Below are 19,388 nucleotides of genomic sequence, written 5' to 3' on the forward strand. Positions count from 1 at the left end.
GTCAGCCGGCGTGGCTAAACAGTAAGATAAAGGAAATCATTAGAGCCAAAAAACAATCCTTCAGAAAGTGGAGAAGAGAACCAACTGAAAGTAACAGGATAGATCATAAGGAATGCCAAGCCAAATGCAAAGCGGAGATAAGGAGGGCAAAAAAGGACTTTGAGAAGAAATTAGCGTTGGAAGCAAAAATACATAGTAAAAACTTTTTTAGATACATTAAAAGCAGGAAACCGGCCAAAGAGTCGGTTGGGCCGCTGGACGAAAATGGTGTTAAAGGGGCGATCAAGGAGGACAAAGCCGTAGCGGAGAAATTAAATGAATTCTTTGCTTCGGTCTTCACCGAGGAGGATTTGGGGGGGACACCGGTGCCGGAAAGAATATTTGAAGCGGGGGAGTCGGAGAAACTAAACAAATTCTCTGTAACCTTGGAGGATGTAATGGGTCAGTTCAGCAAGCTGAAGAGTAGTAAATCACCGGGACCTGATGGTATTCATCCCAGAGTATTAATAGAACTAAAAAATGAACTTGCGGAGCTACTGTTAGAAATATGCAATCTGTCCCTAAAATCGAGTGTAATACCGGAAGACTGGAGGGTAGCCAATGTTACTCCGATTTTTAAGAAAGGTTCCAGAGGAGATCCGGGAAATTATAGACCGGTGAGTCTGACGTCGGTGCCGGGCAAGATGGTGGAGGCTATTATTAAGAATAAAATTGCAGAGCATATACAAAAACATGGACTGATGAGACAAAGTCAGCACGGATTTAGTGAAGGGAAGTCTTGCCTCACCAATCTAATGCATTTTTTTGAGGGGGTAAGCAAACATGTGGACAATGGGGAGCCGGTTGATATTGTATATCTGGATTTTCAGAAGGCGTTTGACAAAGTGCCGCACGAAAGACTCCTGAAGAAATTGCAGAGTCATGGAATCGGAGGTAGGGTATTATTATGGATTAAGAACTGGTTGAAAGATAGGAAGCAGAGAGTAGGATTGCGTGGCCAGTATTCTCAGTGGAGGAGGGTAGTTAGTGGGGTCCCGCAGGGGTCTGTGCTGGGTCCGTTGCTTTTTAATGTATTTATAAATGACCTAGAGATGGGAATAACTAGTGAGGTAATTAAATTCGCCGATGACACAAAATTATTCAGGGTCGTCAAGTCGCAGGAGGAATGTGAACGATTACAGGAGGACCTTGCGAGACTGGGAGAATGGGCGTGCAAGTGGCAGATGAAGTTCAATGTTGACAAGTGCAAAGTGATGCATGTGGGTAAGAGGAACCCGAATTATAGCTACGTCTTGCAAGGTTCCGCGTTAGGAGTTACGGATCAAGAAAGGGATCTGGGTGTCGTCGTCGATGATACGCTGAAACCTTCTGCTCAGTGTGCTGCTGCGGCTAGGAAAGCGAATAGAATGTTGGGTGTTATTAGGAAGGGTATGGAGTCCAGGTGTGCGGATGTTATAATGCCGTTGTATCGCTCCATGGTGCGACCGCACCTGGAGTATTGTGTTCAGTACTGGTCTCCGTATCTCAAAAAAGATATAGTAGAATTGGAAAAGGTACAGCGAAGGGCGACGAAAATGATAGTGGGGATGGGACGACTTTCCTATGAAGAGAGGCTGAGAAGGCTAGGGCTTTTCAGCTTGGAGAAGAGACGGCTGAGGGGAGATATGATAGAAGTGTATAAAATAATGAGTGGAATGGATCGGGTGGATGTGAAGCGACTGTTCACGCTATCCAAAATACTAGGACTAGAGGGCATGAGTTGAAGCTACAGTGTGGTAAATTTAAAACGAATCGGAGAAAATTTTTCTTCACCCAACGTGTAATTAGACTCTGGAATTCATTGCCGGAGAACGTGGTACGGGCGGTTAGCTTGACGGAGTTTAAAAAGGGGTTAGATAGATTCCTAAAGGACAAGTCCATAGACCGCTATTAAATGGACTTGGAAAAATTCCGCATTTTTAGGTATAACTTGTCTGGAATGTTTTTACGTTTGGGGAGCGTGCCAGGTGCCCTTGACCTGGATTGGCCACTGTCGGTGACAGGATGCTGGGCTAGATGGACCTTTGGTCTTTCCCAGTATGGCACTACTTATGTACTTATGTACCTACCACTCTAAGCGCGGGGTACAAATGTAATAAATAAATAAATTCCCAGATGAGTTATTGTAGACTGCCTCAGAGAGCGAGAGAGAGAGAGAAATAAATCATTGTATGTATTTCCACCCTGGGACTGTAGCTGCTGACTGGCCAAGCTCAAACCCATGTCTCCCTCCAGGAAATGTGTGGTCCTGCCACTGTTGGGTCTATATTCCATATACTCACACCAAGGCTGACGAGACATATAGGGGGGAATTCTATACAGGGTGTCCAAAAATAAGCGCCCGAAAAGATCGATGCTATTCTTAAAAGACTGCGCACCCTTCACAAAACAGCGCTTAGGCCAATTCTCTGGGCGTCAGACTTGCTGAAACCTGGTCTAAATCCTGGAGCCCAAGTTGGGTGCACTGACAGGAGAAATTCAAGGCAAGCTCTCTCTTTATAGTAGGGAGAGTTAATGGTTATTTATCATGGCTGAGGCTGAGCAACATAGCTTTTCACCTCTGGGTCACCATTTTAAATCTAGAAAAGGCTGGCTATAATCCAAAAGCCCTCTACATAAAAGACTTTGGTGGTCTTAGTGAAATTAGTTGATCTCAGTTGAGCTTCCCAGTGCACCCCTGAAAAACGTCTCTTGCATTGTGTTGTAAGGATGTGTGCAGACAAAAAAACCCCCAAAATTAGGTTCATTTTTCACTTGTACTATTGCATTTTAAAATGTACTAATGGACTTACTGTGTATTAATTTGCTAGTGGGTGTTACATCAACTTAGCACTCTCAAGTTTTAAGGCATGCTAATGAACTGACTGCCTCTAACAAAGTGCATCCCTATTAGATAGTAATTGGCCCCCTGGTGGCAAACAGAGTGGAGTAATGAAAGGTATGGCAGCAAAGTCCTCTCTCTGAAGAGGAAGGAGGCTTTTATAGTATATAATACATCAAAAGGGTGCTCGGGGAACTTTGTACTGCCTGTGCATATCTGCTCTGAAGATGAAAAGAGCACTTCCAGCCAGCATTTCTTCACAATCATTCAATTTGCTGCAAGATGATGATGAATGGTGACATTACAGCTTCATAATACCAAGCTCCCTTCCATTAAAACCAACAGCATAAAAAAACCTCCTACATCAAGATTTTGTTTTAGAGATGTGGTTTCCTGTAACCGCTTCCGTTATGTCCTGAAGGATTTTACTCATTTCTTTTGTTACCTCATATGCCTGCCATGTTCGTTGTTGTTGATTGCTGGTTTTATAAAATTCCAAAACTTAGAAAAAGAAGTCTTACGAGGCAATCACACCAAAGATACATAGTACATACATAGTAGATGATGGCAGAAAAAGACCTGCACGGTCCATCCAATCTGCCCAACAAGATAAACTCCTATGTGCTACGTTTTGTGTATATCTTACCTTGATTTGCATCTGTCATTTTCAGGGCACAGACTGTAGAAGTCTGCCCAGCACCAGCCCCGCCTCCCAACCACCAGCCCCGCCTCCCACCACCGGCTCTGCCTGTACCAGCTACATAAAGTCCATCTTACCATAAAGCTACACCTATTAATGGATTGAGAAACTCCCTTTTAACACATACTGTAAGGACAGTATCAACAAAAATACAATCAGATTTATGTTTTTCTTGTAATTAAAAAAAACCCCTAAACTAATAACCTCCTGCCTTTCCCACTTTATATTTGTACAGCCGGGCAGGTCTGCAACCCAACCTCTTTTCCACTTGCTTTTGTTCTGGAAGACGTCTTAAGTTCAAAATGTACACACTGCTTGCTTTGGTTTGGCCCTTATTTGATGAGATTGATTTACTTTGGTGGCGAGGGCAAGAACAGTGAAAAAAAAATAAAAACAAATCCAACATGGGGAGGAACTCAACACAGTGCTTTCACTGCAAACCGAGGTTCCTGATCTAGGAGGAAGTCAGCAAACTGTGTGAGGCCTTAAGCCATTTGCCCCTTAGCATGATTTAAAGTAATGCTTCTCAAGTTAGGTCCTGGATCACTTACTACTACTACTTAATATTTCTAAAGCGCTACTAGGGTTACGCAGCGCTGTACAGTTTAACAAAGAAGGATAGTCCCTGCTCAAAGGAGCTTACAATCTAAAGGACGAAATGTAAAGTTGGGGCAGTCTAGATATCCTGAATAGAGGTATAATGGTTATGTGCCAAAGGCGACATTGAAGAGGTGGGCTTTGAGTAAGGATTTGAAGATGGGCAGTGAGGGGGCTTGGCGTATGGGCTCAGGGAGTTTATTCCACGCATAAGGAATAAACTTCTTGCCAGTCAGGTTTTCAGGATATCCACAATGAATATATGCATGAAAAAAGTTTGCATATAATGGAGGCAGTGTATGGAAATCAAGTTCATGCATATTCATTGCGGATATCCTGAAAATCTGACTGGCAAGGGGTACTCCAGGACTGGACTTGGGAAACACTGATTTAAATAATGTAGCTTGTGTTGCCCTACTATGGTGATATTTAGGTCACTGTGGATTATATAACAATGAGATGCAAAACATGCACACCAGTCACATTCTAGGCTTAAAATGGCAGTAAAATGGCTGTGGTTATTTTACAGTGCCGAGAACATCAGGCCTCAAAGCTGCAGCTTGATGTTCCAGGCCTAGATCCTAAAGAGCTGAGAATATCCGCCCACTCCCGATCAAGCCCTCTCCTGGTGACATCCCCCCCCCCCCCCACACACACAAGAGCCCCCTACCATCTTTCACCACCCACCATCAGCATCTCTGGTGATCCCACAGTCTACGGACAGCATTGATCTCCAGTCACTCCTGCCCTGCCACCGTCTACAAAATGGCTCCTGTGATAAATCAAAGTGTGGTAAAAGCTTGCCTTTTACCACACCTTGATAACCTCCCCCCTACTGTCGTCTGGCAATTGTGATAGGTTTCCAGTAAGGAAAAATGTTCATCGGACTGCTGGTACTCCTACTTAACCTTTCTATACCGATACTAGGAATATGCAGGGATGTACAAATACCACAAGATCACAAAAGACATTTCCTATATGGCTTGTGCTAGAATCTATATCAGACCCTCAGAGCTAGAGAAGTGTACACATGCATTCACTGTGCTTAACTTGGCTCATAAGACATGGAAACTCGTGCAGGGCACAAGGGCTCAGCAAAGATGAGAAAAACATTGGCCTGGACGTAGATTCAGTCATGAAGACAAAAACAGATACAGTCAGCACAAAAAAAAAACATTTGACAAACAAAATAACAAGCTGCACCAATAAATCTGACATCCTTTATGGTGAGGCCCCAGGATACATGACAGACCTCATCGACCTCCCAATAAGAAATACATCCAGATTAACACGAACGTATCTAAACCTCCACTACCCCAAGCTGCAAAGGACTCAAATACAAATCAACTTATGCATCCAGCTTTTCCTATATATAAGCACACAAATATGGAATGCACTACCAAAAGCCGTGAAAACAACGTATAACCATCTAAACTTCCAGAAATCACTAAAAACTTACCTGTTCAAAAAGGCATACCCTACTGACCCTACTTAAATACATGAACCCTGCAACACTACGAAACCAAAAAACGTAATGGACATGACGTAACTCTTCCTCTATACGATTCCCTAATATGTTGTTCTACTGGAAACTGATCCTACCATAACATCACCGTGTAACTGTTTACACCGGAATTGGCGAACGCCTTTACGGTACTATGTAAGCCACACTGAGCCTGCAAATACGTGGGAAAATGTGGGATACAAATGTAACAAATAAATAAATAAACAGCACAAATTACCTAACATGGCACCATGTTTCGCCCTGAGGCTGCTTCAGGGTGTAAAAGGTGTTTGTGTTCGCAGGAATCGTGAGATGGAACAGGACGGAGTGGCTACATCACCAAAAGATCAAGTTCACACCTTAGGGGTAGAATTGGGTGCTGGTTTAACTTTTGAAAATCAAATACCACATTAGTTAGTTCTTGCTTCTAGTACTTTCGCCAGCTCTTATTTTTCTCAGACCGACTTGGCCAAGTTGCTTTATGCTTGCACCACATCACGGATTGACTATTATAATGCTCTATTTCAGGGATTAACGACTAACAGCATAAAGCAATTACTGCACGACTTCTGACAAATTCAGGGTATCATTGTTATTTGTTATTTATTGCATTTGTATCCCACATTTTCCCACCTCTTTGCAGGCGCAATGTGGCTTACAATCATCGTGAATAGTGGAAGCATGTAAGAAGATATACAATTAGTACTATAGAAGGATCTTGGGTAACATGATAATTAAAAAACATAATAGTAGTTTAACACGCGAACAGGGCCGTGCCTAGGGTCTCTGGCGCCCCCCTGCAGACTATCAGTTGGCGCCCCCCTGTAGACTATCAGTTGGTGCCCCCCCCCCCCGGACCTGCCTGGCAATGTGCTCTGCATCCGCTAGCGAGGCTCCAAGGTGCGTGGATGTCAAAGAATAAAGTGGTTGCTCAAAGCATATACTAACCACAGTTGCTCAACTGCAAAACACTATACACAAACCTGTGGAAAAACACACTCATAACCTCACCAAACCATAACAGCACTAATTCCAAGGACAGGATGAGCTACAACCTTATGCGTGGAAAGGCAGCACTGTAATTACACCGGGCTCTGAAACACACTACCTAGTGAAACAAAAAAAAACACCATAAAGGGCTGAAAATACTACACGCTAGCAGAATACTGCACCTTGATCACACATGAAAAACACATGATACAACAGTCATGACACAATGGACTAGAAATCAAAAAATATGAAGGCAAAATACTGAACTGGAAAGTTACCTCAAGAAGTCAGGCTCAGCATGCAGCAATACTAGAAAAATTGAAACTTACATGCAAAATATCACAGATGCACATTTCCAAAAACTGACATATTCCAATAAATTCTGAATAAAATACTTTTTTCTACCTTTGTTGTCTGATCATTTAGTTTTTCTATTTGCTTTGGTCCCAGTGTCTTCTGTTTTATGCAGTGTCTTCTTTCCATTTGATATTTTTTTCTCTCACCATGTCCATCATCCTCCTGTATCCTTATGCGTACTGTCTACCATCTGTAGCCCTGTCCCTATCCTTCAGTGTCCCGATCCAGCTCTTAAATTCAGCAGTTTCCCTCATTCTGCCCCCTCCTTCCAGCATTTTTCCTTTCTCCCTCCTTTCATCCAGCATTTCTCAGTTTGAGTGCTAGGGTCTTCCCCAGTTTCTCACCAGCAGCTTCTCTCTCTCTCCTGCCCATGTCCCCTCTTTCTCTCCCCATCTTTAAACATCTCTCTCTCTCTCTCTCTCTCTGTACCCCTCTTCCATCCAGCATCTTCTCTCTGGCTCTCACCTGCTCTTTTCCATGTCCCCTCTTTCTCTCACCACCTCTCTAGGTCTCCCCTGTCTTCCCAATCCCAACCCTGGGACCAGCATGTCTTCTTCTCTCTTCCCTCCCTCCCACCCCACTCTCTGGGAGTTCAGCAACTATTTGTCTTTCCTGTCTTCCTCCTGGAATCCAATACTGAGCCTGCAAATAGGTGGGAAAATGTGGGATACAAATGTAACAAATAAATAAAATAAATAAATTATACAGTACTGAGCCACCTCTCCCCCCCCCCCCCCTCACATTGAGCAAACTCCCCAAATTAGTGTCCAGGGGAGGGATATTTTGTATGGTGTGTTTTTCTTGCACTAAAGATTTGATTTCCATCTATTACGTCTCCTCCATTTTTTTGAGAAGAGCCTACCCTTCCCACTCCTGGCTTCTGCATCTTTGAGGTAGGATTCTAGGGCACCTCCACCCCCTTGGGGTCGGGTGCATATCTTTGGGCATCCATTCCTCACAGTACTTTTAATAATAAATAAGTACATCCCTAATGTCATGCCCTCTTCACTCATGGTGGTACAGCCGCAAGGGGAGAAGGCAGAAGGGCAGCACAGCTCTCCTCCTCCCCTCCCTCTCGGAACCGGGGAGTGTAGGACCCCTGCCTGGAGGTGTGTCTAGTTGCAAGAGGGGCTGGATCTCTGCCAGTTTTACCTCTCCGTTTGCGAGTCCGTCCTGCTTCCCCCCCTCCCCCTCCCGAATCAGATTCCTAGAAAAGCGGAGGTGGCACCAACCTGCGCACGCACGGACCCAGCTGGCCCGGATCCAGCTCCCAGCGCGGACAGGTGCTGCCTGCAGCACAGCCACGATCCGAATTATCGGAGCGGCGGGTCAGTAGGGAGCAGGGCTGGGGGGTGCAGATCGCCCTCTTTACCCCTCCCTCCCCTGGGAAGTCCGGCGGGGTGCGAGATCCTGAGCCGATTTCTGTAGGAAGAAGCTGCTGCCTCATCATCCGCCTGCCACCTCCTCTCAGGGAGTGGGGGGAGATCCCAGGTCGCCCCACCTCAACTTTTCGTCTGCCCAAGTCACTCGGGGAGAGGGGAAGCCGCCATACCTGGCAGAGGAAGGCGCTGCCGCTGACATAAGAAGAAAAAGAAGTGCGGGGCCGCAGCAGCCTTCAGACATGCGCTGTCGGCTCTGCTGGTCCTCTGGGAAATTGACGTCAGGGGGCATGTCTGAAGGCTGCTGCGGCCCCGCACTTCTTTTTCTTCTTATGCTGGCTGTGGAAAGAAGCGGCGCCGGCGGCAGCAGCAGTGGATCAGCGTAGATCTTGTTCCTGCCCCTGCTCAACAGCAGCGGCGGCAGATTTCGTCGGGAGTCTACTGCTAACACGGGAAGCGGGGTAAGCGCGGCGCCCTTGAAGGCAGGCGCCCCCCTGCGATGCTTACCCCGCTTACCGTGTTGGCACGGCCCTGCACGCGAACATGATAATGATGAAACAAACTAGTAGTTTAACAAGCTAATATTGTAAGGCATTTCTGGACAGTTGTATTGGGGTTCATATTTGTTGGTTTTTGTGGTATGCCTTGTTAAAGAGATGGGTCTTCAGTAGTTTGCGGAAGTTAGTTAGCTCATAGAGCGTTTTTAGGTTGCGTGGCAGCGCGTTCCAGAATTGTGTGCTCAGGTAGGAAAGGTTGACGCATGCGTTAATTTGTATTTTAGTCCTTTACAGTTGGGGAAGTGAAGATTGAGGAATGTTCGGGATGATTTCTTGGCATTCCTGGGTGGTAGGTCTATCAGGTCTGACATGTAGGCTGGGGCGTCTCCGTGGATGATTTTGTGAACTAGGATACATACTTTGAACGTGATGCGTTCTTTAAGTGGGAGCCAATGATCATACTACACCAATTCTTGCCACATTGCACTGGCTACCTGCTCAGAAACATTGTATTTTTAAACTGTTTGTTCCTGCATTTAAAAGTTTTTTTATTGGGACAGCCCCAGGATATTTTTGGAAGAAGATTTATCATGATGTTCCCAATCATCTTTTGCATTCTCAAGGGGAGAAACTTTTTATCCTCCATTTTTGCTCCTCAAATGGGCATAGTCCCACTCTGTTGTTTTTTCTTAGAATAACATTCCTTTTCTCTGTAGATCTACTGATGAGTTTTGATGGTTTAGGAAAGCAATTACGATTTTATTGTTCTATTTATTTTAACACTGCTTTGTAATTTGGTTTTCATTTTTATTTGACTGAGGGGCATTTTCAATAGGACTCTAAATCCAACTTTTGATGTTTTGCTGAAAACGTCCAAAAATCAAGTAGTGAAAATGACCATTTTCAAACCAGAACAATGTCTACCTTTTTTCTTTGAAAATGACCATTTCCTAGATGTTGCTGTGCTTAAAATGTGTATCTTATTAGACCATTTTCCAAAAAAGAAAAAAAAAAGTCCATGTGAAAAATGCACAGAATCAACCATTAGGACGTAGGAGGAGCCAGCTTTCCTAGTAGATTGGCTACACAAGCATCCCAGCAGAGCAGTGGGGCAACCTAAGGGGCACTGCAGTGGACTTCACATAAGAAGTCCTAGGTACACATCTCACCATTACCCCTTATATTGTATGGTGAGCCTTTCAAAACCCACAAAACACTTACTGTACCAACTGTACACCACTACAATAGCCCTTATGGCTGCAGGTGTCACCTATATAAGGGTACAGTAGGTTTGGGGGGGGGGGAGCTGACATTTTCCACGAGTGGAGGAGTGGCCTAGTGGTTAGGGTGGTGGACTTTGGTCCTGGGGAACTGAGTTCGATTCCCACTTCAGGCACAGGCAGCTCCTTGTGACTCTGGGCAAGTCACTTAACCCTCCATTGCCCCATGTAAGCCGCATTGAGCCTGCCACGAGTGGGAAAGTGCGGGGTACAAATGTAACAAAATAAAAGTGTAATAGAGTGGATTATGGGCCTAAGTCACCTTCTCTACAGTGCTCTGCACCAACCACTAGGCTACTCCAGGAACTTGCCTGCCATAACATCTGAAGCTGTCATAGAGGCTGGTATGTACTGTTTCATTTACATCTTTGTGGGGTGGGAGGGGGTCAGTGACCACTGAAGGAGTATGAGGATGTCATTCCTTTATTCCTGCAGTGGTCACCTGGTCATTTAGGGCAATTGTTTGTGGCTTATTCATTAACGAAACAGGTCTAGACCAAAACATACAACTTCTAGCCCTGGATGTTTTTGTTTTGGTCCGTTAAGGCAGAAAAATGTCCAAGTGTTAGGAACATCCAGATCCTGCCCTTAACACACCCCAATTCGCCTCCTTGTGATTTTAATGCACTTCTGATGGACTTCATAGAAAAATGTCTAAAAACTGGTTTCCAAAATACCAATTTGGAAGTTTGTTGTGAGAAAAAAATCGAAATGCAGATTTATGCCACTTTTTGGATGTTTTTCTCTTTTGAAAATGAGCCCCTATGTATGTCTTGTTATAATCTGCTCTGGGCTTTATTGGGAGGACAGGCTGAATATCAAAAATCGATAACTAAATAACTAAAATAAAGTTAAAATCCTCACACAGTTCCTTCTTTAAAAGTATGAGAGTCAGAGTGATCAGGTGAAGCCTGAAAATACCTACACCTTGGTGTCTGTACCACTGAAGCGATGACAGGGTGAAATGTGGCACCATGTCGGGTAACTTTTGAGGTTCACAATAAAGCATGTCAGATTTATTGGTGCAGCTTGCTGTTTTGTTTCACAAATTCAGTCATGATAATTTACCAAAGCTAATAAAAGAAAAAAGAAGTCATAACCAATTCAGTTTAGTGAAACAAAGGGGAATATTGTAATCGGAAATAAAAGAATGCTTTCAATAGTTAAGAAAATACTCACAATGCACCAGATGACAAATGAAATCTCAAATTTGTGAGGGAAGCTGAAAATTGATAGACCAAGAAAAGCAAACACACAGGTCTCTGTGAAGAAAAAGAAACCAAACAATATAATAAACAACTCCTTTTTTTGTCCTTGCACCACATGCTGAGAAATATAAAACATTTGAATCCTATTTTAATTGCTGTTGCAATAATTACTGAAAGATATAATTCATCTGAAACTGACTGTAATAATGGGGCGGTCCAATGGTTCTGCACCAGTGCAGGACACATACAGTAGGATATTCAGATATGATTCAGGAAGTCTACTTCGGCTCTTAGGGTTGGCTGGGGGGGTGGGGAAGAGAAGGAAGGGGGAATCTTGGTCATTGTTCAACAAATGACACCTGCTGACTGGGTTCCACAAGGAATCATGGCCTGGGCACCCTGAGGATTTTTGCTGCAACAGAAAGGCCGGAAGGATGGGGGTCAAAATGGGAGAAAAACTCAAGAGCAGTTGCTCCATTAAAAACTGGTTCTGACAGAGTTGGAAGCCCAAAGGAACAGGAGAATGACTAGGCCTGACAAATAAATTCCCTTTCCTGGTGGGGTTAAGGAGGGGAGGGGCTATGGATGAATGGATAGGTTGTTTGTGTACTTATTTATTTATTGAGATTTACTGATCGTTTTTAGAAGAGATTCATCAAAAGGCGCTGTACAGCAAGTACAGATTGGAATAAAACTTACAACAGTGCTAACGGAATAACAATAGTAAAATGACCAAACATCAGTGTAAATATAATCAATGAGATAAACTTGGAGATAGCAAATTGAATACTAGTAATAGCTCTAACATGATACAGTATCAGAAATCTACACATTTAACAGCACTGTAGAACAAATTATATAACAAATATGATAAACATCAGTACAATACAAATGATACTGTAATAGGCATCATGGAAGAACATTCCAATAATAAGATGTCAGCATACTACCAACCAAAAACTTAGTAAGCACATATTAGAACATTCAAATAACAGATATGATGCAAACGCTGTTCATACGATATAATGAAACACCTTGACAGGTAGCCAAGGGGTCAAGATTGCATAGTACAAAAGTCAATTGAGATAAACAGATGGGGTGGCTAAACTGTTTATCCCAATTGACTTTGTACTATGCAATCTTGACCCCTTGGCTACCTGTCAAGGTGTTTCATGTAATCTGTTTAGATGGTGCTGCTGATCACTATAAGCTTCACGCATCAATTGGTACATTTATATCCCGGAGTTCACCCAAACGGCGCTTTGAAAAAGATGAAGATATCTTCTATCAGAAGTTGGTTGATTATGTTCCTTGAGGATGCTGGAGCAGAGCAGTGTGGGGACGAATTGGGGTGACTCCTGAGGCAGGCCTGTGGCCGAAACACAGTACTGTGTCGTCTACATTAAAGCTGGTTCATTGTACATAATCATTATCATGTTTCCTGGAGTCATTGGTCCACTTCCCACTTCTCTGTTTGTGGCTAAACTGAAGGCAGATTAAATGTACAGCTGAATAAGATATGAGGAACTGGTATAAGTTACAGGGTCTGCAGTGAGTGGACAGTCAGTTGCCACATGTATTACCGTAATTTTCGGACTATAAGACGCACTGGACCATAAGACGCACCTAGGTTTTAGAGGAGGGAAATAGGAAAAAAAAATTTGGACTATAAGACGCACCTTTTTCCTCCTCTACAACCTAGGTGCTCCGGTGCTTCTTGTCCAAATGTCTCCCGTTTCCAGGGTCCGTCCATCCGTCTCCCTCCCGAGTTCTGGGATCCCCAGCCCGCCCTCTCTCCGAGATCCCCTTCCCTCCCGCCCGCCCTCCCAAGTTCCGAGATCCCCTTCCCTCCCTCCCTCTGAGTTCTAAGTAATTTTACCTAGTCGGGGCAGCAGCAGAAGCGAAAACCATGCAGCCTCGGCACATTACTCTTCCCTGTTCTGTTTTTCTCAGCTCTGGTCCCGCCCAGAGCTGAGAAAAACAGAACAGGGAAGAGTAATGTGCCGAGGCTGCATGGTTTTCGCTTCTGCTGCTGCCCAGACTAGGTAAAATTACTTAGAACTCAGAGGGAGGGAGGAAGGGGAGCTCGGGAGGGCGGGCAATCTCGGAACTCGGAGGGAGGGCGGGCTGGGAATCCCGGAAGTCGAATTTCTCTACGTTCGGACTATAAGACGCACCCCCCATTTTCCTCCCAAATTTGGGGGGAAAAAGTGCATCTTATAGTCCGAAAAATACGGTAAATGTTTGAGAGAAGAGCCAGGCTTTTCATCTGTTTCCTGAATAGAGGCAGTCTTGAACTAGGCATAGCCCCTCTGGGAGAAAGTTCCAGAGGCTCGCTGGAAGGTTTCACATCATGCAATTATATATAAAGAGATTGAGTTCAGGTTAAAGTAAAACTGTACTAAATTAAAGTACACTAAGCTTGAATGGAAGCTGGCAGGCTTAGTTTCAAAAATGAATGGCAGCTCAGTCACACCAGTGCTCTTGAAGAGATGGATAGGGGAACAAATGCCAAGCTGGTCGTGTAATACAGCCAGATCAGTATTGGTCCATCTTCTCAAAATATATATTCTGATTCGTATATTAAAAACAGCTCATAATAAAGATATTTTCAAATACATACCACACATAAAAGCAACAGTCCTCAATGTTTGTTGCATTAGGATCTGTGTAACTGGGGAGAGGTTATGATGTGTGTAGTGAGACATCACAATGCCTGAAAACAGGATTGCCATAATACCTGTAGATTCAAGACAAGTCAAACACAAGCAATTAATGCAAACTAAAGAATCGGTCAATTGATGTCAAACACAGATATTTTCAAAGCAAAAACAATAGTGTCATTAATAACTCACGAATGCAGAAGTAAACACGAAAACTATTTTCTAAGAAATGACCTACCATTCAAGTTATGTGACTGTATTATGTATTCAGAGCCTAATGCAAAGATGCCCAACCCTGTTCTCATAATCCCCCAGCCGAGTTTTCAGGTTTTCCACAATGAACATACATGAGACATTTGCATATACTGGAAACCCTGTTTGTTAATTTATCTCATGCATTGTCCTCCACAAAATTCAATAGAATTGCCATCTTAAATACCACATTAAACACTTGATGGATACTTGTTATTAGGTTCTCTTCCTCATATTATCAGGAAAAAATACAAGTATAACTCTCTATATACAGTGGGGGAAATAAGTATTTGATCCCTTGCTGATTTTGTAAGTTTGCCCACTGACAAAGACATGAGCAGCCCATAATTGAAGGGTAGGTTATTGGTAACAGTGAGAGATAGCACATCACAAATTAAATCCGGAAAATCACATTGTGGAAAGTATATGAATTTATTTGCATTCTGCAGAGGGAAATAAGTATTTGATCCCCCACCAACCAGTAAGAGATCTGGCCCCTACAGACCAGGTAGATGCTCCAAATCAACTCGTTACCTGCATGACAGACAGCTGTCGGCAATGGTCACCTGTATGAAAGACACCTGTCCACAGACTCAGTGAATCAGTCAGACTCTAACCTCTACAAAATGGCCAAGAGCAAGGAGCTGTCTAAGGATGTCAGGGACAAGATCATACACCTGCACAAGGCTGGAATGGGCTACAAAACCATCAGTAAGACGCTGGGCGAGAAGGAGACAACTGTTGGTGCCATAGTAAGAAAATGGAAGAAGTACAAAATGACTGTCAATCGACAAAGATCTGGGGCTCCACGCAAAATCTCACCTCGTGGGGTATCCTTGATCATGAGGAAGGTTAGAAATCAGCCTACAACTACAAGGGGGGAACTTGTCAATGATCTCAAGGCAGCTGGGACCACTGTCACCACGAAAACCATTGGTAACACATTACGACATAACGGATTGCAATCCTGCAGTGCCCGCAAGGTCCCCCTGCTCCGGAAGGCACATGTGACGGCCCGTCTGAAGTTTGCCAGTGAACACCTGGATGATGCCGAGAGTGATTGGGAGAAGGTGCTGTGGTCAGATGAGACAAAAATTGAGCTCTTTGGCATGAACTCAACTCGCCGTGTTTGGAGGAAGAGAAATGCTGCCTATGACCCAAAGAACACCGTCCCCACTGTCAAGCATGGAGGTGGAAATGTTATGTTTTGGGGGTGTTTCTCTGCTAAGGGCACAGGACTACTTCACCGCATCAATGGGAGACTGGATGGGGCCATGTACCGTACAATTCTGAGTGACAACCTCCTTCCCTCCGCCAGGGCCTTAAAAATGGGTCGTGGCTGGGTCTTCCAGCACGACAATGACCCAAAACATACAGCCAAGGCAACAAAGGAGTGGCTCAGGAAGAAGCACATTAGGGTCATGGAGTGGCCTAGCCAGTCACCAGACCTTAATCCCATTGAAAACTTATGGAGGGAGCTGAAGATGCGAGTTGCCAAGCGACAGCCCAGAACTCTTAATGATTTAGAGATGATCTGCAAAGAGGAGTGGACCAAAATTCCTCCTGACATGTGTGCAAACCTCATCATCAACTACAGAAGACGTCTGACCGCTGTGCTTGCCAACAAGGGTTTTGCCACCAAGTATTAGGTCTTGTTTGCCAGAGGGATTAAATACTTATTTCCCTCTGCAGAATGCAAATAAATTCATATACTTTCCACAATGTGATTTTCCGGATTTAATTTGTGATGTGCTATCTCTCACTGTTACCAATAACCTACCCTTCAATTATGGGCTGCTCATGTCTTTGTCAGTGGGCAAACTTACAAAATCAGCAAGGGATCAAATACTTATTTCCCCCACTGTAAATTTGGGGGAAAAGACTTCAGATTCTTGCAAACACTTTATGACAATATCATACGCTCTTAATGATGTCAATCGGATTGCACACTGCTACCTCTCCTCTGCAGATCTTTCTTCTGCTACAATTGGGATCAGGTGCAGAATCGTCATCAGTCAGAAAACCCCCCGTTATTGTGTGATAGTTAATTCCGCTAGTGTATACTGTATAGTCCTAGTATACCATGCTTACAACTTAATATTCATGCAACCAAAAAAGAACCTACAAGAAGGGCAGCAACAGACTTGTGTTCTACAATATACGCAGGGAATTAAAAAAATAGCCCGTATATTTAAATACCATTGGCGGATAATGCAAGCACATCCTGCGTTCCATGAATATAACTTACGTATTGCTTTCTCAAGGGGACAAAATTTAAGAGAACTAATGCAACCTAAGATACAAGCAGTGAGGGGGGGTCTATAGCTATAGAGGGGCATCGGGCTTGCGGTAATTTTATGTACTGCGAGACTATGATTACAGCTAAAGAATTCATAAACCCTAAAGATAAAAAAAAATGTACAAGCTACGATATAATACTGACTGTAACAGCAATCACGTTGTCTATATATTAAAATGTACATGTCTTGGTATTACTGTTACACACTCATGGAAAGCTTGCGGGGCAATGTGCCATTGTATATTGTTGAGCATAAAGTGGTTATTGTATTGATTTCGCAATGTTCAATAAAGACTTCTATAAAATTAAAAAAAAAATGTACATGTCAATTATTGTATATAGGCAAAACAACGCAAGCAGTGAAACGTCTGACAGATCATAAATTCAATATAATACATCAACGGAAAGAAGCCCCACTTGTAGCCCATTGTTTAGAAAAAGACACATTTAATGATTTTAAATGTATTGTGATAGATCAAATGGGTTATTCGATAAGAGGAGGAAAACAGAGACAAAGCTTTGGTAAGAGTAGAACAACGATGGATTTTTAGATTGACTACAATAATACCGCATGATTTGAATGCACTTCCTAAATAGCTTTCCTAAATGCACTACTTATCACAAATTAACTCCACCCAAATACAAATCTCTCTGCCTGTGTGGCTTAAGAGTAAAGTAAATCTTGCATACTCTTAACCCCATCATAGCATACCTATTCATACCAAATAAATCAGCATGACTCTTATTCTCTGTAATAATTGTGGTGCTTTAGTTTCAAGGCCAATCATCTGGACACTAAAAGCTTGTCCTATGTGTCATCAGCTCGCTAGTTTAAAACAGGAGCTTAGTAAACTAAAGGAGGAATTAGATGCACTTAAAGCAGCTTCAAAGACTCCACAAAATCATACTGCTCAGAATCAAACCAAATTCACACCACTGCCTCAAAGGATAAAACCACCTAAAAATAGATGATTCACAGTAGGCTCAGGCAGAGTTCGTTATGTGACACACAAGCATCCGCCCTCACAAGTTTTGCCCCTACAGAATTCTTTTGCGCCATTACAGCACTGTGATATGCCTGAAAATAGAACGGATGCAGAAGAAAAAGGAATGAAGGTGGAACAAAAAGATAGGAAGGTACCCAAAGGGTTAAGACACCCCCAAATCACTAATGTTAAAACACATACCAGGAAATGTAGATGGAATGCAATGACCACAAATGCTCGCAGTCTAAGCAATAAAGTTCATGACCTTCAAGCCCTGATGGTGGAGGCAGACTTAGACATTGTTGCAATCACAGAGACGTGGCTAAATGGTTCCCATGAATGGGATGCAAACATACCAGGCTATAATCTATTTAGGAAGGATAGAGAGGGTCATAAAGGTGGAGGAGTAGCTCTGTATGTGAGAAATGATATCACGGCGACTGAAATGACAGGGACCTGGGGAAAAGAAGAAGCGATATGGATCACCTTAAAAAGAGATGATAGAACCTCAGTCCACGTGGGTGTTGTCTACAGACCCCCGACACAACTGGAGGAACTAGATAGGGATCTGATCGCGGATATTCAAAAGTTAGGAAAGAAGAGGGAGGGGCTGTTGCTGGGAGATTTCAATCTGCCGGATATAGATTGGAAGGTTCCATCGGCGGAATCGGAGAGAAGTAGACAGATCGTGGATGCTTTCCAAAGTGTTTTGCTCAGACAAATGGTGACGGAACCCACGAGGGAGGGAGCGACGCTGGATCAAATGGGGATAGCGTGTCAAATGTCCGAGTGGGTGCCCACCTGGGCGGCAGTGACCATCAAACAGTTTGGTTTGATATGACTGCTGTAGTGGAGGGCAGCCACTCAAAACTCAAAGTCCTGGATTTCAAGCGTGCTGACTTTACTAAAATGGGGGAATACCTGAGGAAGGAGCTGATGGGCTGGGAGGAAGTACAAGAAGTGGAAGGACAGTGGTCCAGGCTGAAAAAAGCTATAAATAGGGCTACAAACCTTTATGTAAGGAAAGTAAATAAAAGCAAGAGGAAAAAGGAAACCGATATGGTTCTCCAAGCAAGTGGCTGAGAAAATAAAGGCTAAAGAGTTGGCGTTCCAGAAATACACAAAAACTCAAGAACAGGAACACGGGAAGGAATACCGGAGGAAACTAAAAGAAGCCAAGAGAGAGATACGTCTGGCGAAAGCGCAAGCGGAAGAACAAATGGCCAGAAATGTAAGGAGGGGTGACAAAAATTTCTTCAGGTATATTAGTGAAAGGAGAATGACTAAAAAGGGAATTGTTAGACTAAAAGATACTGCGAACCGCTATGAAGACAGTGATGAAGAAAAAGCAAATTTGCTAAATAGATACTTCTGTTCTGTTTTCACAGAAGAAAATCCTGGAGAAGAACCACGATGGACTGCAAAAAGTACAAATGAGATTGAAGTGGATAGAGCACTGTTCACGGAAGAGAGTGTGTATGAACAACTTGTAAAGCTAAAGGTGGACAAAGCCATGGGACCGGACGGGATCCACCCCAGGATATTAAGGGAGCTCAGAGAGGTTCTGGCGGGTCCTCTTAAAGATTTGTTTAATAAATCCTTGGAGACGGGAGAGGTTCCGAGGGATTGGAGAATGGCGGAGGTGGTCCCTCTTCACAAAAGTGGTGATAAGGAAGTAGCTGGAAACTACAGGCCGGTAAGCCTCACTTCGGTTATTGGAAAAGTAATGGAAGCGATGCTGAAGGAAAGGATAGTGAATTTCCTGGAAGCCAATAAGTTGCAAGATCCGAGACAACATGGTTTTACCAAAGGGAAA

General features: G+C 43.5%; 1 protein-coding gene across 1 annotated transcript in view; it reads right to left on the reverse strand.

The window, feature by feature from the left end:
- The window catches only part of SLC9A8 (solute carrier family 9 member A8), a 179,895-nt gene that overhangs the window by 20,928 nt on the left and 139,579 nt on the right, over nucleotides 1-19,388 (reverse strand). The window contains exons 11-12 of the mRNA XM_030212977.1: nucleotides 13,996-14,112; nucleotides 11,344-11,426 (exon numbers count right to left, since the gene is read on the reverse strand). Coding sequence (XP_030068837.1) covers nucleotides 11,344-11,426; nucleotides 13,996-14,112 — 200 coding nt within the window. The remainder of the gene's footprint in view (nucleotides 1-11,343; nucleotides 11,427-13,995; nucleotides 14,113-19,388) is intronic.

Source organism: Microcaecilia unicolor, chromosome 8 (genome assembly GCF_901765095.1).
Source record: "Microcaecilia unicolor chromosome 8, aMicUni1.1, whole genome shotgun sequence".
Taxonomy (NCBI): domain Eukaryota; kingdom Metazoa; phylum Chordata; class Amphibia; order Gymnophiona; family Siphonopidae; genus Microcaecilia; species Microcaecilia unicolor.